The sequence below is a fragment of the Nipponia nippon genome, unplaced genomic scaffold (assembly GCF_047370975.1).
Source record: "Nipponia nippon isolate SJK-2023a ecotype South Korea unplaced genomic scaffold, ASM4737097v1 scaffold_6, whole genome shotgun sequence".
Lineage (NCBI taxonomy): Eukaryota > Metazoa > Chordata > Aves > Pelecaniformes > Threskiornithidae > Nipponia > Nipponia nippon.
In genome coordinates, this window is record NW_028262380.1 from 77,349,875 (window position 1) to 77,371,342 (window position 21,468).

At 40.4% G+C, this 21,468-nt stretch overlaps 1 protein-coding gene across 2 annotated transcripts in view; it reads left to right on the forward strand.

Annotated features, from left to right (window-relative positions):
- The first annotated feature begins 355 nt into the window (after positions 1-355).
- The window catches only part of QRFPR (pyroglutamylated RFamide peptide receptor), a 36,847-nt gene continuing 15,734 nt past the window's right edge, over positions 356-21,468 (forward strand). Inside the window, exons 1-6 of one of the 2 annotated variants that reach the window (XR_015700075.1) lie at positions 356-907; positions 10,801-10,959; positions 11,592-11,653; positions 12,478-12,713; positions 14,293-14,390; positions 16,298-17,284. Coding sequence is in view for 1 of the 2 variants with exons in the window: in XM_087737779.1 (XP_087593905.1) it covers positions 568-907; positions 10,801-10,959; positions 11,592-11,653; positions 12,478-12,713; positions 14,293-14,390; positions 16,298-16,701 (1,299 nt within the window). In the remaining variant the exon portion in view is untranslated. Of the gene's footprint in view, positions 908-10,800; positions 10,960-11,591; positions 11,654-12,477; positions 12,714-14,292; positions 14,391-16,297; positions 18,317-21,468 lie in introns of those variants that run through there. The other variant, XM_087737779.1, reaches the window with a different exon arrangement.

Sequence of the window (21,468 nt, forward strand, 5' to 3'; positions counted from 1 at the left end):
TGTTGGCGCAGAGGGGGCTGGAAAGGCAGATAAAATCCCCCCTGCTACCTTGTGAGGGCTAGGCACAGAGCAGCAGCAGCACGACCCGCTGTGGGTGGCATGAGTCTCCCCTCACGCAGAAGGCCACGTACCTACTGCACAATCTCTTTCGTTTCCCTCTCAGCCTGATCCAAACATGGCTCGGTCCTTTCAGCTCCCGCCTCGGCTATGTCGAGCCTCCGCTACGCTGAGGAGACACGCGCCGGGAGGGACGGCCAGCTGCCGCGGGCCCGCGCTGCGCGCTGATTGGCTGCCGCCCACGCGCCGCGGGGCTCGCTGGCTACAGCAGCCGGCGGAGGCTGCGGGCGCCGCCGCCTCGAAGTTTGCAGCTGAGAGGAGCTGCTCGCGCTGCCGCCGCCCCGTCCTCCGCGGGCTGCTCCCGGCTCCGCGCGCCCCTGCCGCCGCTTCTCCGCTCTCCTTCCCGCGCCCCGGCAGAGCGCCGGAGGGGCGGCGGTCCCGGTCCAGCGATGGCGGGGCGCGGGCGGCGGCGCTGAGGGGGGCTAAGGAGGGAGTGTGGAGGACGGCGCCATGCGGTCCCTGAACATCACCCCGGAGCAGTTCGCGCAGCTCCTGCGGGACAACAACGTGACGCGGGAGCAGTTCATCGCCCTCTACGGGCTGCAGCCGCTGGTGTACATCCCGGAGCTGCCGGGGCGCACCAAGGTGGCCTTCGTCCTCATCTGCGTGCTCATCTTCGCGCTGGCGCTCTTCGGTAACTGCCTGGTGCTCTACGTGGTGACCCGCAGCAAAGCCATGAGGACCGTCACCAACATCTTCATCTGTTCCCTGGCTCTCAGCGACCTGCTCATCGCTTTCTTCTGCGTCCCCTTCACCCTGTTGCAGAACATCTCCTCCAACTGGCTTGGCGGTGGGTGCCGGGGCCGGGGCGGGCAGTCCCGGGCCGTTACGGGTTCGGCGGCCGCTGGAGGGAGGTGTAGGGGGGGGGGGGGGCAGAGGACGAGGCGCAGCGGTGGGGCAGTGCTTGCGGCCAGCGCCGCCTCTGAGACCCCCGCTCCCTCCCGCCGTCTGTGAGGGACCCCCAGGGGCGCGCGCTGTTCCCGCCGGGAGCCCCGGGCCGCCTCGGCCGTTGGGGCCGCTCCTCCGCTGAGGAGAAGGCGCCCGACCGCCTCGCTGCGAGGGGGCTGCCGTCCTCCCTCAGGGCAGCGGTATTCCCGCGCTCCCCTGCGGAGCTCGTCGTGCTCGCACAGGGGTCAAACTCTTCGGTGAAAACTTAAAACGTCTGCCGCTGGCAGCATTCAGGCGTTCGTAGTCTTTTATCGCAGGATTCGGGCGCTATCTCCAGGTGTGTAGTTCAGTAACCTCAGCCTGCCGTCAGCTGCTTTTCCGCAGAGCTAAATCACGGCTACACCACTCCCTGTGGTTAATGGTAATGTTTATGTAAAACCTAGTGCGCTTTCATGCTTGTATTCGTTAAAAGTTGCAGTATGTGTGTGAGAAACTACGTCGTGTGGTGCTGATGAGGTAGTCTTGCGGTACTTTCTCTTTTTTTCTAAGTAATGAAATCTGTCTGGCGAGTGAAATATCAGTCTTTATTCAGCTTAAATTCCTCTGACAGTAGTCGACTCGGAGTCAGACTTCCTTAACCTGTCGTGAGGAAAAAGAATGCGTCCTTGGAGAAATAGGGGAATGAGAACATGCAGAATTTATGTTGAAATGATGCATTATTTATAAGATACGCTTATATCTTGGGAATTATGTTGTATTCCCGTTGATGTGAAGGACCTTTGGGCAAGACCTCCTTGATGAATTTTGATTTTTTTTTTTTCTGAATTTTTTTCGGAATTATTTCTGAATATTTTTTCTGAATTTTTTTTTGAAAGAATTATTTTTTTTTTCTTTTTTATGCTTCCCAGTTCCAAAGTAGTAAAGTAACAAAAAGACAAAGATGAAGTAACACTGTAAATGGTATTTATCTTCCTTTTCTTGGTCTTAAAACAGTGTTTGATCATAAGTGGAAAAATAAAAGTGATGTTTTTACACAAAGTAGCAGACAACATCTTGTACAATCACAAATTGAAATATTTTTCAAAATATTTCAAAATGTTTTTCAAAATATTTCAATATGAACAGAACGAATGTTCATAAAGTGACACGGTTATGTTTCAATTTCCAAGGCTTCCTGTGCTTATATTGTTGGGAGATAGTGAAGGTTACCTTCAGAACATGGAGATTTAATTCCAGTACATCCCATGGACTAGAATGCAGGGTGGGAATTGCCAGGTCAGAGGAGACTTGAAAAGCATTTGGATACCTAACCCAATGTGAAGTGGGCTTTATTTTTGTCTGAAAACCAGGAACTTTCTGGGAGAAGTGACTCCAGGGGTGCTGATAGTAAGGACAACTGTTTTATTTTCTTACGAGCTGTCTTTGGGGGAGATAATTGCTGTTTTAAGACAGTACAGATGTTGAACCCCAAAACTAATAAGGATGTGTAAATAAAAATAATGGAATAAATGGATAGGTATGCTGCTGTGCCTTCCTTTTGGCTATTGTTGTTCCAGTTCTCCTTGCTCAAAGAAGAATACAGCATAAAGTTACTGGTGGCATCAAGAGATCTCACGTAAAGGGAAGAGGACTGAATTGAGTAGCTCTTCCTAATTATAAGAGGTGTGATTCTTCTCACTTATAAGGAAGACCCTGGTCTGTCAGCTTGACCATACATCTGACCACAATCAACTAAAAGTTGGGTGGGATGAAGCCTCCGCCTGAGGTGAATTACAGCAGATATGGCACAGGCATGTTGAACAGTATGGGGGAAGTATGTATGTTTCCATTTACCTTCTGTTACTGAGGATGCTTGACAAAAATCTAGAAGTAGTGAATGTAAAAGGTTGCAAAAAATACCTTCAGATATCAGTAGTTCATAGTTCAGGGTACTTCATAGTGTTCTGTGGGTTTTACCGTACTTTTTGTCTACCCTCTTATCTATGCTAGAGCATCTTTAGTACAAGGGGATCCATAGATCCCATTGACTTTGATAGTCCTGGTAAGATAATTAGCTTTAACACATTGGGAGGACATAATGAGTAACATAATTGATGGGTGTTACCCTTCTCTGTTGGGGGTGTGTGTGTGAAGTAAAATTCAGGAAAACAAATGAGATGTAAACTGATGGTATCCCAAGGGTATCTGATTCCTGAGGCTTACACTGTGAAGCATGAATGGTGATTACAGTTATACTGCAAATCAGAGCCTGCCAGTCTGGGAGGAGTCTTTTCCTTGCTAGCTTTACTGGTTTAATTTTCCTTTTGCCTTTCATTTTGTAGTCTGAAAAAGCTTATCCTCATCCACCTTAATGCAACATCTCTCAGTAGTGCAAGCTCCAACTCTGTTAAGAAAAAGGTGATTTGAGTATGTCATATATCCCTGCTGGAAAAAGTGGTGCATCCTGAGACACTTGATGCTAGAAGTATCTTTGGGCTTCTGAGCTTTTAGTCACTTTATATTTTGATTTAGCTGCATTTGCATCACTAAAACAAGCATCTGTACTAGGCGATGTGAACTGAGACATGAGTATGTTTTGCACTTGTCTTTGATTTGGAACTGTTTATTTCCATGCTCGTATGTGTGTATTTGTGTTGCTGTCTCTTCCTTTCCCCTTCAGAAACCCACAGCAGAATGGGAGAGGTAAGGGGAAAAATGCAAACACTCTAGACTATAGAGATAGAACATACAAACATAAGAACAGCCACAGTTTCAGGGTGGCTGTTGTCTTTTAAGACATTATGGGATGCTATCAGAAAGGACTAACTACCATTTTGGCCCTTCTAAAGTGAAGGGTGAAACATTTTTACCCCAAAGGGTTCCAGGTGTGAATAGTTTACAATAGGACTCCAAGGAGAATGGTGACAGCTGGTGATGTAAAGTAATCCAAATTGTGGATGGTAAAATGACTGCTCTAATAGATAGTGTTTGTCAGAATTCTTTAGAAACTGAAGATTTCTCATGTTCGCTGCGTTACACTTATCAGGACTTAATTCAGTTCTGGCAGATGGGAAAAACTAAAGCACTGGCATGACTTTTTCCACAGTATATTCATTAATACATCTTAATTTCACCTACAATTTAGTAACTGCAGTTTCAAGAAGCTGAATGTGTGCCTCACTTTGCCTAGTGATTATGCAGTATTAACACAGACCTGCTAGCTCTACATAGGCAGCAACTGGGAGCAGCACCATATTGACCAAAAATGGGTGCATCGGTCTCAGTTTTGATTCTCTGATCTCTGAAGAATCTGCGTAGCTGCGTGAGACGGTAATAGTGGCAGTATATGATTTAATTTCTGAATTTATACTTTGCAATTAAAATGGCTGTAATTTCTAGGGGAACTTCTAATAAAAATCCTGCAAGCTAATCTCTCTCTAATGTGGAAGATACTGTGGAAGGAAATGAAAATTGTGGCTTTGGCATAAATGATCACTGGGATCATATTTATCGGTAAGAGGAAGATAAAATGGAAACTTGAGTAAGGGGTAAATTGATGCATACAGCAAAAGTAGTCTTGGTGCAAACTGAAGCAATTGAGGATTTGCTCTCATGTGATCACAGGTAGGAGGCAGCAGTAGTGGTCTCATTGTTATACTGATGGCAGCACTGTTAAAGATAAATTTGGGCTTTTGTCTCTGGGCCAAATATGACAAGAGTCGCTTTATTTTCTGACGCTGCTTAGTTAGCTGAGTAACAGCAATATCTTTACAGAACTGCCTGGAGGGACTGGAGAATTACCTTTAATGTTGTGTGATATAACAGCCCTGGCAAAAGATACAGGCAAAACATCAGGTGACGATAGACCTAGCACTGTGCTACATCTTTCTTGTGAATTTTGCATCTTATCAGTTAGAATATGTACAAGTATCAGAGGGTGGCTTTTCCTGTCATTTAGAGAGTAGTGAGCCACCTGAGGCACTACTTGAACACACAGCAGCATTTGAGATGCCCTTGCATATCTTGTCTGCCTTCCAGCTGCCACTCAGGAGAGGGGTGGGTCCTCTGTATGTTGCTGTCATATCTGGCACTCCTTGACATGGCAGTTTCCTCTTCTCTAAAGGCTTGGTTGAAAACCAAGTGCATCTTATACCCAGTTGAGTATTTAGGGTGCTTTCTGTTCTTTGCCAAATATCTTGTATCAAGCAGTGTGTTACCTTACTTACAACTTTCCTGTGTGAGAATGCATAAATATTCCTTACTAAGGGATTAAAATTAAATCTTAGCAATGAAAATCACTGGGCCTTTCGTGTCCGATATTCTTGGATACCTCTGTAAAATCTCATTTCTGTTCTTCAGTGAGACATTAGAAACTTCTTCACTCTGACTTGCTTCTGGAATGTTCTTTGATACTGAAGAGTTTCCAAATACTATCAAACTCTGCTGATACACTATTTAGGGTTAATGCTAGACAGTAAAACTGGACGTGAGAGATCCAGGTATTTGAATCTCCAGTTTTAAAGCTTTTTTTTAAACTTCCCTGTTTAAGTTGTCTTGACTTGCTGTAAATCAGGTCGGGGACACAAGAGCATTCTTCACTTGCCTCCTGCAGTGTGAGAGGTTATGTCTCGGGATTGATCTGCTTCTGTAAGAGCAGGGTGATTTTTGTAATTCTATCTGTAATGGTGAAATCTTGCCTTATCCTTCATTCACCATGCCCTGCTATTGTTTATTTTGGGGTATTTGCTTATCAGTAGGGGCAAAAATAAAATTCTTTATGAAGATGGTTTGAGAAAGGGTTATACAGTGAATGCCTTGGTAAGGGAAATAACAGGCTTAGGTTTTTTATATATAATATATTGGCAGGGTGTTTTGCTTAAAAGCGGCAAAACAATGCTGACAAAAGGAAACTTACATGTTCAGTATAGGGAATTTCTTACTGCAAGTTGGGCATGTCGTTAATTAGTGTAGATATTAAACGCAGTGACTGATGTGAAATATTTTGCTGTTAGATTAATTGGGCAAAGAAATAAAGCAAGTTTTAGGGTGTGGTTAATTGGTTAGTGTTTCACGTGAGGTGGTGGTTATATCCTTTTACTTGGTAAAAATACCTGGCAATCTCTGCTTTGCATCGAGTGAACAGGACTGTGTTTGCCATGTCCTGTTTTGTTCCCTGCTAGTGAGTCTCCTTTCTCTTTTCAGAAGAGATCTGGATCTTTAACCTCTATCCCTGCCAAAAATACCCACCTGTACTACTTGTTTATACCACAATTGCAGACGCTAGTTCACTGCAGTAGTTTTGTGCTCTAGTGCTGTGCTGCACAGCTATCCTGCATCTTTGCATGTTTGTATTTGTTTTTTCTCACCAATTGCTGCATTTTGAAATAAGCTGCTGATCCAAGTTTGCCCGAAGGCTGTGGTGCCCATTTCAGTGGCTTTATAAACCCACAGGCAGAGAAGCTGCCTTGGAGGGAAGGGGGAAGGAAGGTAGACAGTGTGGAATACTTTGGTCAGCTACCCAAGATGTGCGGTCCACAGTTTCAAATTGCAGGAGAGGGAATGGTGTGGTCTCCATCTTGCACCGGTGTGTGGTCTAATTCCATGGGCTCATGCCATACCATTTTTACCTCAGCTGCTGTAGTTGACCATAAACAGACTTAAACTACCACAGGTCTACTTTCAAGTGCTACACTTGTGCCTTTTTCTGGGCAGATGTATGTATAATGTCCTTTATCCTGTATAGGTAACATGTGAGAGACTTGTGCATCACGGTAGGTGAACTACTAAGGATGTAAAATGCCTGTATACCCAAGAATCGATACAGAACAATGCATTGCCCAAGTATCAAGGACCATTAGGGATATTAGCTGTGTGATGATGACTGACTTGTTTTCTGCCCTGAAGTTACAAAATATAAAAAAACCTTCCCTTGCTTGCATTAAGTGAGCTGGAGAGAATTGGTTTACAAGCCGTGATAGAGATTTCAGTGAAAGGGCTTGATCAACAACATTTTAACAGAGGAAGGAACAATTTAACTTTTATCTGAGAATAGCTTTAGGATTTTGCCTTTGTTACCCTAATAAAAGAAAAAACGATCTTTTAAATGGGTGATGAAATGACTAAATCATAGTTAGAGGCACAGCATCTGATAATGAAGTTGTGAAGCATTGTTTAAGGGAATACCATTTATATTTGCAGCCCTCTGAATGTGTTATCATTGGGGAAAACTAATCATTGCTTGAATAATCTATACAGTTTTCAGCAGTGCATAAGGAATACTTTTAGGAACCTCTTAGCTTCTTGAAAAGAAGCAATTAGTTATTTTCTTTCACAGTATTCCTTTTGCAAATTATTTTCTTTAGAAAAATAGATGGTGTCTGTAGTTTGAAAACATAGACTATATAATTTATAGTATTAAAAGACTTGGAGAAAGTCTTCAGCAATTATCTAGGCAGTTTGGAATGGCTGGTATATATTTCTAAATAAAATCATGAAAGTTTTGAAAACTAAGAACAGACTGTATGTGGAAAACATTCCCTATTCTGTCAAGTACAAGGACCACTGGTATCTCAGGATTGAAGCCCATTCAAACACATTAAGGTTGGTGGAGCTGGATCTCAAATCTGTTGACATCAGATTTCCACTGAAGTTGATGACTTTTCATTTGGCCATGGCTTCTAAACACTGTATTCCTTTCTCCTCGCCCCCTGCGCACCCCCCCCCCATCTGTTTCAAACACTCATGCAAAGGAGAGTTGATTTCCTTGCTAAACAATCACATAACCTTGGTGGTGTTTTGCATTTGAACACCAAGTGCCTCGTGATTTCAGAAGATGGGAAGCGTTTGTGTAGTGAGTGACAATTCAGGGCAAGCAAAAGAGCCCTAAAGCCATATGGTGATGTTAATACAATTTGATGGTCGGAGAGCCTGGGCTTGGTGGCATGAGAAGCTTCAGGGAGGTTGAAATACTGTTCTATTTTTACTGTTGATATATAGAGGCTTTTTGAGTAGCTTTTACTACTGTCCTTTTGAAAATTTCATGTTATATCTTGGTTATAAGAATGCGAGTGGCTGTTTTGCGTTGGCCACAAAGGTTTGGTCCACCAAGGAACCAAAATGCATGCCGTGTAACTCGGAGCAGGTGTTTCTGTTTCAGCCAACTGTGCCTAATGAAAAACATCCTGTTGTTTCACATTTCTGGAAGTGCTACCGTCACTCCTCATTCAGCTCAGTAGGATCAATCTGTAGACATTATGTAGATTCTTCCTTTTACGACCTTTTTAACAGTTACTTATGTATAGCTTAGGTAATCACTTATTGTGCATTTGTCTACAAAGAGAGGAAGTAAGGAGTTTCTGCAGCCTTTTCTCCTGGGTGTTCAGCTAAAGGCGTAGTGGTAGTCTGTGCTCTTTGGCAGTGTAGTTACTGGGAAGAAAATGAGACGATATCAGTAAAAGGCAATGAAAATCTGGGATTTTGGGAGTTAACTACCTGATGAACTCGGGTATTCTGTTTGCTCTTTGAATAGTTGGGCACAAGCTGGAAATTCCACCAGACTCGTATAACTTCAGTGAAAGTCGCTGTCTCATTTTGTTACTTAACTAGAGTAATAGAGTGATATTTCTTTGCTTCCTAAGAATACCGTGGAATGCTGGGACTTCAGTGAAGGAATAGTGCATTACAGGAAAACCCCCATAATGGAGTATAGTTCAAGTGGACTTTATTTAACTCTGACTTTTTTTCAAACTATAAGAAACAGCATATGGTGAAAGGTTTTTTTTTTTGCCACAGCACTCGAACTTATTTCTTTAGTGAAACAGGAAATTAAACATTTCTTTCATGCACAAATTTTGCTTTTCTGTTCATGTTGTTGTCCTTTTGATTCAAAGGAGTAGGATTTGAATTTGGCCGGAGATAATTTTATCTCTGCTTTACTTGTGGCAGTAAGCCAGAGATTGTGTGCCATAGCCTCTTCTTTGGTTGTATTCACCATTTGCCACGTGCAAAGAAGGTGTGATTTGGACTTGCTTTTTGTTGTCTCACTACAGAAGTTTCAACACACTGGTTGAAGAACTATAAATGTAACTGAGTGGATCTGGTGCTTGTATGTGTAGCACATAGGGTACTGGGTGTAGTGAGAAACTGATGAGATGCTGAGTTAATAAGATATTGGCTGTGTTTCATGAGGGGTTTACTTTGTGCTTACTGAAGCCAAGGAGGAAGCGGGGGGAATTTTATGGTATAAATGGCAGTTGATGCCAGCTGTCAGTATGTCTTGTCTTGCTCTTTCCGATACCCTGGCAAAATACATACTAGATGAGAAAGACATGCAGCCCAGTGCATCTTCTATACAGTTCCTACTGACCATGCTAAGGTTTCATTCGAGTAGCTTGAAATTGGGCTGCATGGTATATTTTTGTTTTGTTTTAAGCCAGATTTGTGTGCACATTCACAGTGTTGCTGGTATTGAATATATACTTGAAAGGTACTTGACTTCCATCCTTTGCCCCTTGCCCTCCCCTTTGCTTTTTGGAGCCACAGAAAAAGTGATATTTTGGGGCAGCTAGAATTGGTAAGACCAGTAGCAAACCGGTTCCTTCTTGTAAGCTACAGTGGCTTTTACCCTGGCCTAGCAGACAAAAGTTTTCCTGTTGCTTGTTCCCTTCATGGAGGGCAGGATTAAGCTTTGATAGTTTCCTGCTTGTTTTCTTTCTGTTTTCATTGCTTTTATTGCTTAAGGTGTCTGTAGCCTCTTAAAGCTTGACTTACAATTGGATCAGATGTTCCTTTGGTTATTTTGAGTTTATGGATTATATCTGGGTAAAGTATAATTAATGATCAAGTGAGGGAAATAACCGCAGTTGTTGCTGAAGTGAATATCTGGTGCTGAACTGTAAGAATGTGAGGAAACTGTGAGAATGTGGGTATACAAAATTGTCTCAGGGTCAGAAAATGAGTAAATGAGAAGTATGTTGGGAAGGGCATTAACATAAGATTTTTGAGAGAGTAATTTACACCACAGTTTCTAAGATGGTTGGGACTGGAGAATGAGTATTGGGGAATGACTAATATGTTGAGTTGAATATGTACTTTTGGGAAGCTATAGCAGCAATGAAATCTGAAGATCTGTGCTAGCTGTGCATAAATACAGTGGGAACCTATACAACTGAAAATGCAGACAGGAAACTGTATTTAATTTGGACAGTGTAATTCAGATAATGTGTTAATCAGGAAAGAGGGAGACATGGAGAATGGAAAAATGATGGAGAGGTTGAATTTCTCCGCTTATGTTACGCTTCTTAGAGGACTCCTGTATATATATTGCTTGGCAGAATAATGCGTTAAGTGCCAAGTATACAAGTAGAGTGGTATTTAAATAACTAGAAGGAATGTATTTGCAACAGCAGAAAAGGTAAACTTTTAAACAGGTCACACTAAGACCTTCATAAAACTGGAGAGTAATCTGCCAAGATAAAAAGATAATAAATATCCCTGTAACTTGGCACATTTGAAAACAGATGATGGAAGACTCGGTCAAAAGTGAAATAGGAATGTCTCAGCCTGATACAGAGCAAGCAAATATGTCCTTAGAAGTCTTGGTTTTGCAGATGTAGTGTGTACGGCAGAAGAATGACTATTGAAAGCTGCATTTGACAAATAGCTTAAATAGGTGACTTGGCAGTTTAGCTGTTAAAATAAATCTAAGAATATCAGTCTGTTCTTTTTGCACAATAGCACTTTAGTAATGAAGTCTAGTATTAGTAACTTTTTTCATGAACTGCAACAGTTGCATACCTTACTTTCTGACTATTGCAGGTGCCTTCGCTTGCAAGATGGTACCGTTTGTTCAATCCACTGCTATTGTAACTGAGATTCTTACAATGACCTGCATTGCTGTGGAAAGACACCAGGGAATTGTGCATCCACTAAAAATGAAATGGCAGTACACCAATAAAAGGGCTTTCACGATGCTTGGTAAGATTTTAGGCATCTCCAGTAATCATGTGTATAGAGAAATAATCTTCAGTGTAGCTGGTGTAGATGGCATGACAGAACAGAAGGCACTGATATGACCAGTGATTCAGAGGTAGAGTTAATGATAAGTCTGGTAATGTTTATAAAATAGCTCAAGGATAGTGCCTATATGTGTAGTAATTACTAGTCAAAACCCTGACGATAAACTTAGGATCTGAAGTCAAAGATTTACTTAACCAAACTCTGATAAGCCTTTGGCAGCCTTTTCTTTCTTTTTTTCTTTTTTAAGAAAGGTTCAAAATGTACAAGCACTGCTAAAGCAATGTCAAAGCTGTAAGTGGTCCTTCCATTGTAACACAAAGAGAACACACATAATGCTGCTCATGCACATTAAGTTGCCTTTACATTTGAATACCAATAAATGAAGGTAGCTTGAGAGAAAGAAAACTGACAACAAAAGAGCATGCTGTTATTGATGTGAATGTTGACTGATGCATGCCTCATAGAAAACTTTGTTGTTTATTTAAATTGTCTGCTTTGCCTGACTTTTTAAAGATGAAGTTATTAAACTGTTCATACGACAACTTATGCTGCTTGTTGTGCAAAGTATTAAAAAATGTATTTGTTTACAGGCATAGTCTGGTTGCTGGCAGTTATTGTTGGGTCACCTATGTGGCATGTGCAACGGCTTGAGGTATGTTAGGTGAAATGGGAATTTACATTTTAAACTTGGTTCTTGCTGGATCTTTTTGTATCTTTAGCAATGAATTTGAATAAACTCCTAAGAAATGAGGGTGGGATAAGAGAAGTGGGGCTTTTGTTCTGTGTGCCAGCATGAGAAAGGCTAAAGATTAGGACTTGCATGCACTGGAAGAAGGACTACTAGCAGGGACTAGTCATGTCTACCCTCCCTGGTTATGTCAAAGAGCAGTAATTACATCTATGACTTCCACTGTGGCTTCCTTTTGGTTTAAAGGTGCACTGGCGCACAGCAGTGTAGGGTTTAGATTACTGTTTCATGATGACATAGTGTTCCCTGAGATTTGGAAGAACTGTGCCTCATTTAAAATGTAATTAGCTGCCCCTTATAGTTTAAGGAGTTACCGTACACTTTTGGAGGGGTGGAAAAAAAAAGGGCCTGTCAGAATCTGCTGCTTGTGAGCCTGAATGTTAACAAATCCTTTTTTTTTTTTTTTTAAATGACTAATATGTGAGGTTTCTATACACCCATCTTTACTTGCGAAATGCATAGCCAAAGTTTCCTTTGAAAGTCCTTGTTTAAAAAAAAAAAAAAGTTTTGAGGAGGAGTGCAAATTTGAGCATCTCCTGACCTTTCTTTTGTCAACTTGGATCAACCCAACACTTGATGTGGAAAAGTGCTTGGAAGAATTTTGTCACTTCGAAAAGTCTCTGTTGAATTGTGGTTGTTGTATTAAGAGCAAGGAATATTTGAATGCGATTGGTTTTTACACTTGGGGTGAACACTGTAGTGACTCATCTCCTTTACACTTGTTGCAGGTTAAATATGACTTTTTGTATGAAAAAGTACATGTTTGTTGCTTGGAAGAATGGGCCAGCCCGATTTATCAGAAGATATATACAACCTTTATTCTTGTTATACTCTTCCTTCTTCCACTGATGTTGATGCTTGTTTTGTACACTAAAATTGGCTATGAACTCTGGATTAAGAAACGAGTGGGAGATGCTTCAGTTCTTCAAACCATTCATGGGAGTGAAATGTCTAAAATATCAAGGTTTGTAAAGTAAATTACAGTTGGAACTTTGACTTCTAGAAAGCTTTTTTTTCCTGACAGTTCTTGAAAACCAGTGCCAAAAAAAAAAAAAAATCTCTTTCCTTATCTATTGGAAAGACTGCAAGCACAGACCAGATTTTTAAAGCTAGCTACTTATTTAACACTTAGATACCCAATTAAAGGCAACTTAAACAGATTGTTTTCTTCAAAGTATAGTATAGCCACACCTTGGATGTCAAGCCCTTTCAATAAATATCATAATATACATTGTGAAACACTTGTTTTTAAAAGATGTAGGCCGTGAGTTAGAATATGACTTGGGGAAAATGCTGCTACATTATTTCCATATGTTCTATGGAAAGTTCTTTATATAATTCTGAGACTGTGAACACTGCTTTATGATTCTATTATAAGTTAAATTGTCATATGGGAAAAAATCAGAATTAATTTAAAAACTACTTTGGTACAGTTTAACTTGATATAGCTTCCAAAGAGTTTTGAGTGTTCTCAGCTGTGTTTGTGTGAGACTATCCAGATGGTAGTGCTCTATCTGAAAAGTTATGAAAATCAATAATTATCAACTTTGCTATTTAGCACTAAATATGGGCTACCCTTAATATTGACTCATGTTTTTTCCTTTCATTAGGAAAATTGATCTGTTGCCTGATGTGTTAGAAACCTCTAACAGTTCTGCTCATTGAGGAGAGTGTCAGCTTAAGTATTGACTGTAAGGAGAATACTGACAAGCAGCTTAAAAAGATAAACGATTCCTTAGATATTTGTCTAACAAAGTGCCTAAGGAAGTGGACCCTTGTAAGTCAAAACTGAAAGAGGGTGCAATTTTACAGGAGTTAAGGTGACATGCAATCTTCGGGCTACTCTTCAGCTTATTTTCACACAGTGGGGAGAAGATACTGTAACTGCTACCAGTGAAGTGCTGCTGCTTTAGCTCAAGTGAGAGATCCATCTTGAGATCTATAAATGTAGTTGTATGAATTATATATCAATTTGGGGATGACAATAAATTAATGTATACCTTGAGTTTGTGAGATATTACAGTGGAGGCAGGGAGTGTGTTTCTTGCTCTTATTCCAGCGCTTGCAACTACCAGCAAAGGTTGAATATTGCAGATGTAGTTACACTTACGCTCTATCAAATTCTCTATGTAATCAGGTGCTGCGGGTATGGTCAGTGCTCCCAGATCTAGGAAGGGACTCTTGGTTTTTGAGCTGTTAATGGAATTGCATGTGTGTTTTTCCTTACCATCTCTTACTATTGGAATTGCATCTGCTTGAATAGCGTGAAAATACCTTGCAAGATATGCTAATGTCTGCTTGCTGCAGCTACAAAGTGCATGCTTTCCCAAAAGAAAGAAATAAAAGGTGTTAATTGATGTACTGCATTTATACGATGCTGCATTTTTGTTTCAAAGGGAATTGTGTACTTCTGAGCATTCTTCCAGGGTTTTAGTTGCATCTGCAACCATCAGAACACATTTACAGATCTAACTTGAAGAGACACATCTAACTACCAGTTAATTCTTAGTGATTCAGTATGGAATGTCTTGATGCAATTTCAGGAAGAAGAAGCGAGCAATTGTTATGATGGTGACAGTGGTGTTTCTCTTTGCAGTCTGTTGGGCCCCTTTCCATGTGATTCACATGATGACAGAATACAGTGAGTATCTGCCATGTGTTATACAATAAAGCCTTTCTTAGTTCTTTTCATAATGGAACTACAGGTTGTGAAAAGCTAGTGCTGCTGCAGCATTCAGCTATAGAATACCTTCTGCTAGCAAAGGTTAATGTTGTGATTCTAAGTCCCGGATCACTGTCTTGTAATAGAGATACAGAGCCAACAACAGATGAATTACTCTGAAGTTGATGAGTGATAGACAGATCTGCAGTGCTCACAGAAAATGAGTACATTTCAAAAAACCTCTTATCAGATTTGTTTGGGAGATATCCTGTATCTGAGATAATCTTGTGTGTCAGCCAGATCTCTTCCTCCCTGCTGTGTGAATTAAGAAAAAAGATAATCTTTGTGTCTTGCTGTAAACCCTACTGAACTTTGTTGCAGGGTGGGTGGGAGTGAACTGAAACTCTCTACCAGCTCTTTTGGAATGTAAGCTCTTTAGGAAGGAGATAGTCATTGCTTCTTAGTTTGTACAGCACGTAATCCAGTCCTGAAAAGGTGGTTTGCTAGGCCTTACAAGACTCAAGAAAAGAAACAGGCTCGACTATTAGGATGGTGAGCATATCTGTGTAGGTTCTTTTTCTTTCTGTGTCTGTCATGCTACCCTCATTTGCTGAAAGGTCAAAAGTACCTGGCTGGAAGGTAGAAGTTATTTCCAAGTATAAAACCTCTTGAACAAGTAACTTTTAAAATTCAAATTTAATTTTAATTTAATGTGTGAAGACTTCTATTTGCATCCACTTCAGTTGTCATGCTGCTTTGACTTAAACTGCTATGAAATTAAAACCAGGGCAGGTGAAGGGATAAATATGAGGTAGACATACTGGAAATATAAATACTGGACATCATAGTGATAATACCCAATGAATCCAGTTGAACTTTTTCAGTGTTCTGGAGTGGATACTAGCTTGAAAATGCCCTCAATGCTTGTTATCTTTGCTTTTTGCTATTTGCCCCGTTCTCTGGGGCCTTGCACTGTTCTTCTCCCATCTCCTGCATGGGTACTGGGATAGCACATGGGACTATGCAGCAGACTATGTGTAGGAACAAGAGGAATTTTTCAGTAGTTGTACTCTGCTTGCCAAAGGCAGCAGCTGTTTCTTTGTCTTCTATCACAAATAAGGTTGTAGCAAATACATCAGTAGTCCTGCAGCCAGTCAGCTGAACCAAACGATGCTTATGCCTGGGCAGAATCAGAAGTGCAGAAGCTATAACTATTAACATTGCCTGGGTTGTCCCATGTAAAGGTTGCCCATAACACTCCATGAACTGTTTGCTGTCTTTTCTAATTTCAGGAATTATTTCAGGTGCTACAAGGCCTTTATTTTACTTGGCATGTAAACCTTTATAGTGCTTACCCAAAGTTTGGTCGCTGAGTATTTGAATTCAAGGAATTCAGTCCTCTGTGATCTCAATGATTAAAGAGTGAGAGAGGTGACCAGGAAGATACCAGATTACCTCCATGAGCTGATCTGTGTCAGCACAGAGAAAGAAGGCATGTATGGTCAGTGAGAAGACAGGTATTGGTGTTAAAGAACTTACACATTTGATATGGACACGAAACACAGCCAGAAGAACAACTGGAATAAACAAGGCCTATACTTAGCAGACTGGAAGCTTTCTGTCACTTGGCCGTTGGGCAAGTTTTTTGGCTCATAAATTGCCTCTTTCGAATGACTCTGTCCTTACATATACACAAAGCAGGGCTATGTGGTAGATCTTGGTCTTTACTTGCTGATGAAACCCTGTTGCTAATATTAAGAACCTCCAGCAAGGTCTTTTGTTGATTTTAAACAAAAGCTTCTAATGCCAGACTGGATATAAATAGGCTAAGTAGTGGGCATTTATGCCATTCTGTGCTTACAGCATATTTCCTTTTTCCTTTCCAGGTAATTTTGAAAAGGAGTATGATGATGTGACAGTCAAAATGATCTTTGCAATTGTCCAGATTATAGGATTCTTCAATTCTATTTGCAACCCTATCGTGTATGCTTTCATGAATGAAAACTTCAAGAAAAATTTTTTGTCTGCCCTCTGCTTCTGCGTTGTCAAAGAAAATGCATCACCAACCAGGCAACTTGGGAACTCGGGGATTACTATGAGGCGGCAAAAGGCAACTGTTTCTCAAGGAGATCCCGTTGACTCAAATGAATCCAGGAGGGAGGCGTTCAGCGATGGCAACATTGAAGTCAAGTTCTGCGATCAGCCAGCTTCAAAAAGGAATTTGAAAAGGCACCTTGCCTTATTCAGCTCTGAGCTTACTGTGCATTCTGCGTTAGGAAATGGACAGTAGCATCACAAAGGTTTTGAGAATGGAAGAAGTATTCTGTTTATATGATAACTTTGAATAAGCCATTTAGAATAGTTTTCTACTTTGCATGCTGAAATGAGGGGAAAAGTATTTTGTGGATTGTTACAATGTTGGGATAATGGTTGAGAAAATTTAATATATTTTATAAGGATAAGGAGTAAAACTTTAGAAAACAATACTACTGTATGATTTCCAGGAAAAAAAGAATTTTTTTCTTCCTAAGATAATTTAGGGCTTGTTTGCCCTCTGCTTTAGGTAAACCAAACAACTATTGCTTGCTGTGTTCGTTCTTTGTTTGGACGCTGGCACGCTGCTGGACCATACACAGCTGAATGCCAGAAGACAGGAACTATGGTGGGAGTGCACACTTTTTTTTGGACAACCTGGAAATCTGACATGGGTCTAACGTTGTAAGATCTGCTTTCTGCAGCTCGGAGGACAGAGGAGCTTCAGATCTGAGTTCAGGAAAAATACAGACTGAGATGCAATTCTATTTTGGAAAAAAAGTATATGAAAGAGCCAGCCAGAATTTGGCTCTGAAGAGATGAAGATTTAAACATTGCATGTATGTTCAGGTTTTATTAACAGGAAGGATATTAGAAATCAGCAATGCATGCATAATTAATGTGCTGTTTTTACAGGTTAGTTCTTGGGTACAAATTTAAATGCCAGTGTACTGCCCTGTAAACTGCATTGTCCTGCTGAAAAATGTAGAAGTTGAAAAAGTGCTGTACAGGAGTGTGCAGATGCTGGAGGTGTGGTCTGTAGAGTAAACACTGAGTTTAACTTACAGTCATGCTTGGATATGTGACTTACAGGTGGAAGGAGTGGTGTTACCATTTTCTGGAGGGATATAAGGGCCAGATCCAGAGCCTGTTAGGACTCTACAGAAGACTTTGAATTGAATATCACGGTCTTTTGATGAGACGCTTCTCTGAAGGCATGCATGCACAAATCTTTCTCTCTCTCCATCATCTTCGAAGTAGGTTAAGTACTAAGAACAGGGCCAGTGTTCTGTTATATTTAGGCTTCACAGTAAATTACGGGGATGAAATCCATATAAATTCTAAACGTTTTTGCTCTCAGTGGGTCAAACTCAAAAATTTGTAAAAGGATGCTTACAAATGTGAGACTGGGGGAAAAGTGTGGTCTAGAATGGTACACTGTGATCTGATCTCATAAGGCTTTGAAATACATAATTTGCAACTCCAGCTGCGGTTAGGTTGGATCCTTTAATAGCCTCTGAAATGTCGGTGCTCTCTTCTATCATCCCTTGCCTTACCTAAGGGACCTTGGTGCTCCCTTGGCAGTAAATTTCAAGATTCTTTTACATTGCTACTTTACACTTCATTGTAAATGAAAACTTAGCCTAAATTATCCTTGTATAAATTGGAAGTAATCTGATCCTTCTGTAATGTTTACAAATTTCCATTGGAAAAGGCATTCTGATGCTGGTTGGTGACATACTCTATTTACATATATATTATTTATATTGTATGTGATATACTCCCATGTGATGACAGGGAAGATTCCTGACTTGTCCTGACAGCCAGGAATTAAGAGCACTCCTATTTACATAAGCATATATATTAGATAGACACAGATCTCCAAAATTTCTGTGTCTGGGTACGAGTGAGGTCAGGTTCTGCTTTAGACAGTCATGCAGACTTGGCCCTGTGCATTACCTTTGAATAACGCTGTAAGCAACAGCAACAATTTTTGCCTGCAATTAAAACTGTGACTTCCTTTGAAGACCATTTCTGTCTTAGCTTGTCTTTCATCTTTGTAGACAGGGGTCTTTAGTAGAAAGTTTTCTGCCCTGGACAGTAGGGGCGATCTGTGGTTTATTACCATAGTTTTCCTCAGTTTGTGTAATGCATATCTGGCTGATGATGAGAACTATGTGTTTTGACAGATTCTATAACTGAAAAACAATTTATTTTAAGCTTTTTATTTATTTGCACTGCTAATTTCAATAACAGATTTTTAACAAGTATTTTATGTTTTTGTTTTGTCTTATCTGTTTCTTCTGTTGTCTCATAAAATGTTACATCAACGAGTAACTGTTGTAGTACTGTATTAATTTTTTCATTAAAATTCTTTTTTGGTATTGCTGGTGCTGTTTTGCACTGGGAGTATCTGCAGTAAACTTCATTCTTTGAGTCTGTCTCTGTTTAAAGATTCATATAAGCTTATATGTACTTTTTTAGTGATTAAATTCCAGTCCTGTTACAGGTGCCAGCTGTTACTGTAATCCTGAGAGATGTGATTTAAAGGGCTTTACAGCATAAGGTGAGAAAGGACCAAAAAAATCCAGTCTCTTGGTAGGAGAGAAGTGGTAAATGTTTGAGCACATATATGTGTGGCTACGGTTAGATTAAATATAAACCAAACTACTAAAGACAGGTGTCCTAGTGTCCTTAATAGTAACTATATTATTTGTGCTTTTTGACACAGTAGTTTTCTCAGAGCCAGATAATCTTGTGAGACGTCCTAGCTGCAGGGAATAGAAAACCCTTTATTGACTTAAGCAGAACCAAGATTTTCCCCCCTTTTTTTTTTTTTAATATGTCAGAGCTTCAGCTTTAATTTAACTAACAAAACAAATTGTTCTATTAAATGAGGTCAATTGTCAGTCAAGCTAGTAGCCTGTCTCTTGCAGTGGATCATATCATGTGTTTCTGAGTGTGTGGCTGTAACTGAGTACTTCAAACCAGTGAAAGCTAGCACTGCTGTGGAAAGAACAGCCCTGCTGTCCTCCCAGCTTGCCTGCTTATTCCCATCTTACATTAACAGAATTGCATGGTGAATCTGATCAGAAAAATTACTGGCTGATGATTTTACTGGAGAACAGAAAAGATAATCATGCTCATTTCCCTAAACTGAGAATATTTTATCAAAACTGTTGTGTTCTTTGAGGAAAAATGCTTCCTCAAAAAAGTTTCTTTCTAATATCTTAGTTACAAATCACTTATAATTTCTTTGCCTTTGCTTGAATTAATGGGAAACTTATTTTATTCTCAGCTATAAGGGACTAAGCCTTAAAGTTATGATGAGATGATGCCAGGAACTGGCATGTGGATGAAGACAGGAGCCTGAAAGGACACATTCAGCTGAACAGAGACTCTGGAAATTTGAATGGACCAGGAAAAAGTGTCAGATATGTGGTCTTGCTCAACTGAAATCAGTGTTATAAACAAGGAAAACAGTGAGTAGAAGGGAGTGAACCCTCTCAGTAACTGACTGTAGCAGTGCATTTGCTACAGAATTCCCATTCTTCGTGAGGAAAAAAAAAAGATAGATATTAAGTGATATTAAGTGAGATTTCTTCCTGGCAGAATTCTTTTATTGTTTTGGGGAGGAAATAGTTTCAGAGGGCATCAGATGGATTCATTTGTGTGTATGATTTTAAGCTTTAGAAATAGGTACTGGGCTAGAAATTTAGAAATAGGTACTGGGCATCATACTTTATGATGAATAGACAGGAACCATGCTTTTATTGAGGAGACTTGATGCTGTTATGGGCTAACACTATGCAGGCATTACATAATCTGAAGATGATTAACAACTAAACAGAGAACTTGCAGTTCCCCTGTAGTGTTGACAATATTTTCATAAGACATTTGTGGTATTGAGTGAGGGGGGTGTTTAGGTGCAGACCAGGAGGTGTCCCTTTGAAGTTTCATAGTTTCATTCTGTTTTCAAGTAGGCTTTGATTGTTCCCTAAACAAGGATAACAAATAGTAGCAGAGAGGATGGTATGTCTCAATCTGGCAGTGTGTGCTTAGAACATCCTCAGCCAAATTCTCAATAAAAACCAAGCTCCAAAGATGATCAGTTAGCTGTTTAAGACTTTGGGTTATGGTTAGCGTTTTGAGGAGTACTGCCTAGTCTTTGCAAAACGAGTTTATATAAAGCTGTTTGTAGGTCAAGTGTAAATCTGCAAGTTGCTGGTTCTCAGTCAAGGAGAAAAAACCTGTCTCTTGCTGAAGCTAGTTTGTTCTGGTAGAAGTGATCTGTTTGGAGGGAATGTTAGTGGTGGTAAGGATGTAGAAGGGAGCATGCCATAAATGTAAGGGAGATGTTGGAGGGAAAGGTGGACAAATGCTTGAAGGCTGATGACACGGGCAAAGCAGACATGGGCTGTTGAAAAGCACACTTAAGTAGGTGTAAACCCTTGTCCAGGCTTCAGCTGTCCAAGGCTCAGTTATGAAGCATAGGTGCAAGTACTTTGCTTAGCTTTGCTAAAAAAGTTGTTGAGCTGAGAGTATGTGTTGTAAAGCCATGTAATAAAACAATTATAATTTTTTTTTTTGTTTTTTTTTAAGATAGTAATGGCAACTCATGATGAGAAAAGCTCAAACTGAGGCATGAGGGGAAAGATTTTTTTGGAGAGTTAGAAGATAGCAATTAAAAAATATTGAATATCAGTCTGTTCTAAGGAGTAATGGGAGGCAGCCTTGCTCCTTGTGTCTCATGATTGCCAAGCCAGCAGAGACATGTGATGTGCCTACGTTAAGGGGGTAAGTACATAAACTTGCAGCTTGGCAATGTGTTAGTCCTGTCTATATACCGATTACATGATTAGCTAATATTTAGTGGTCGTATATGCTGCTTGCAGACTCCTTGAGTATGGTAGAAGCTATTAAAACAAGTGATACAGTAGAGGAGAAGGGACACCTGAGAGATGAGAGAAATACGTAAAGAGCGTTGAAGACGAGAACTAGGTTATTATTGCCCAGAAAAGAA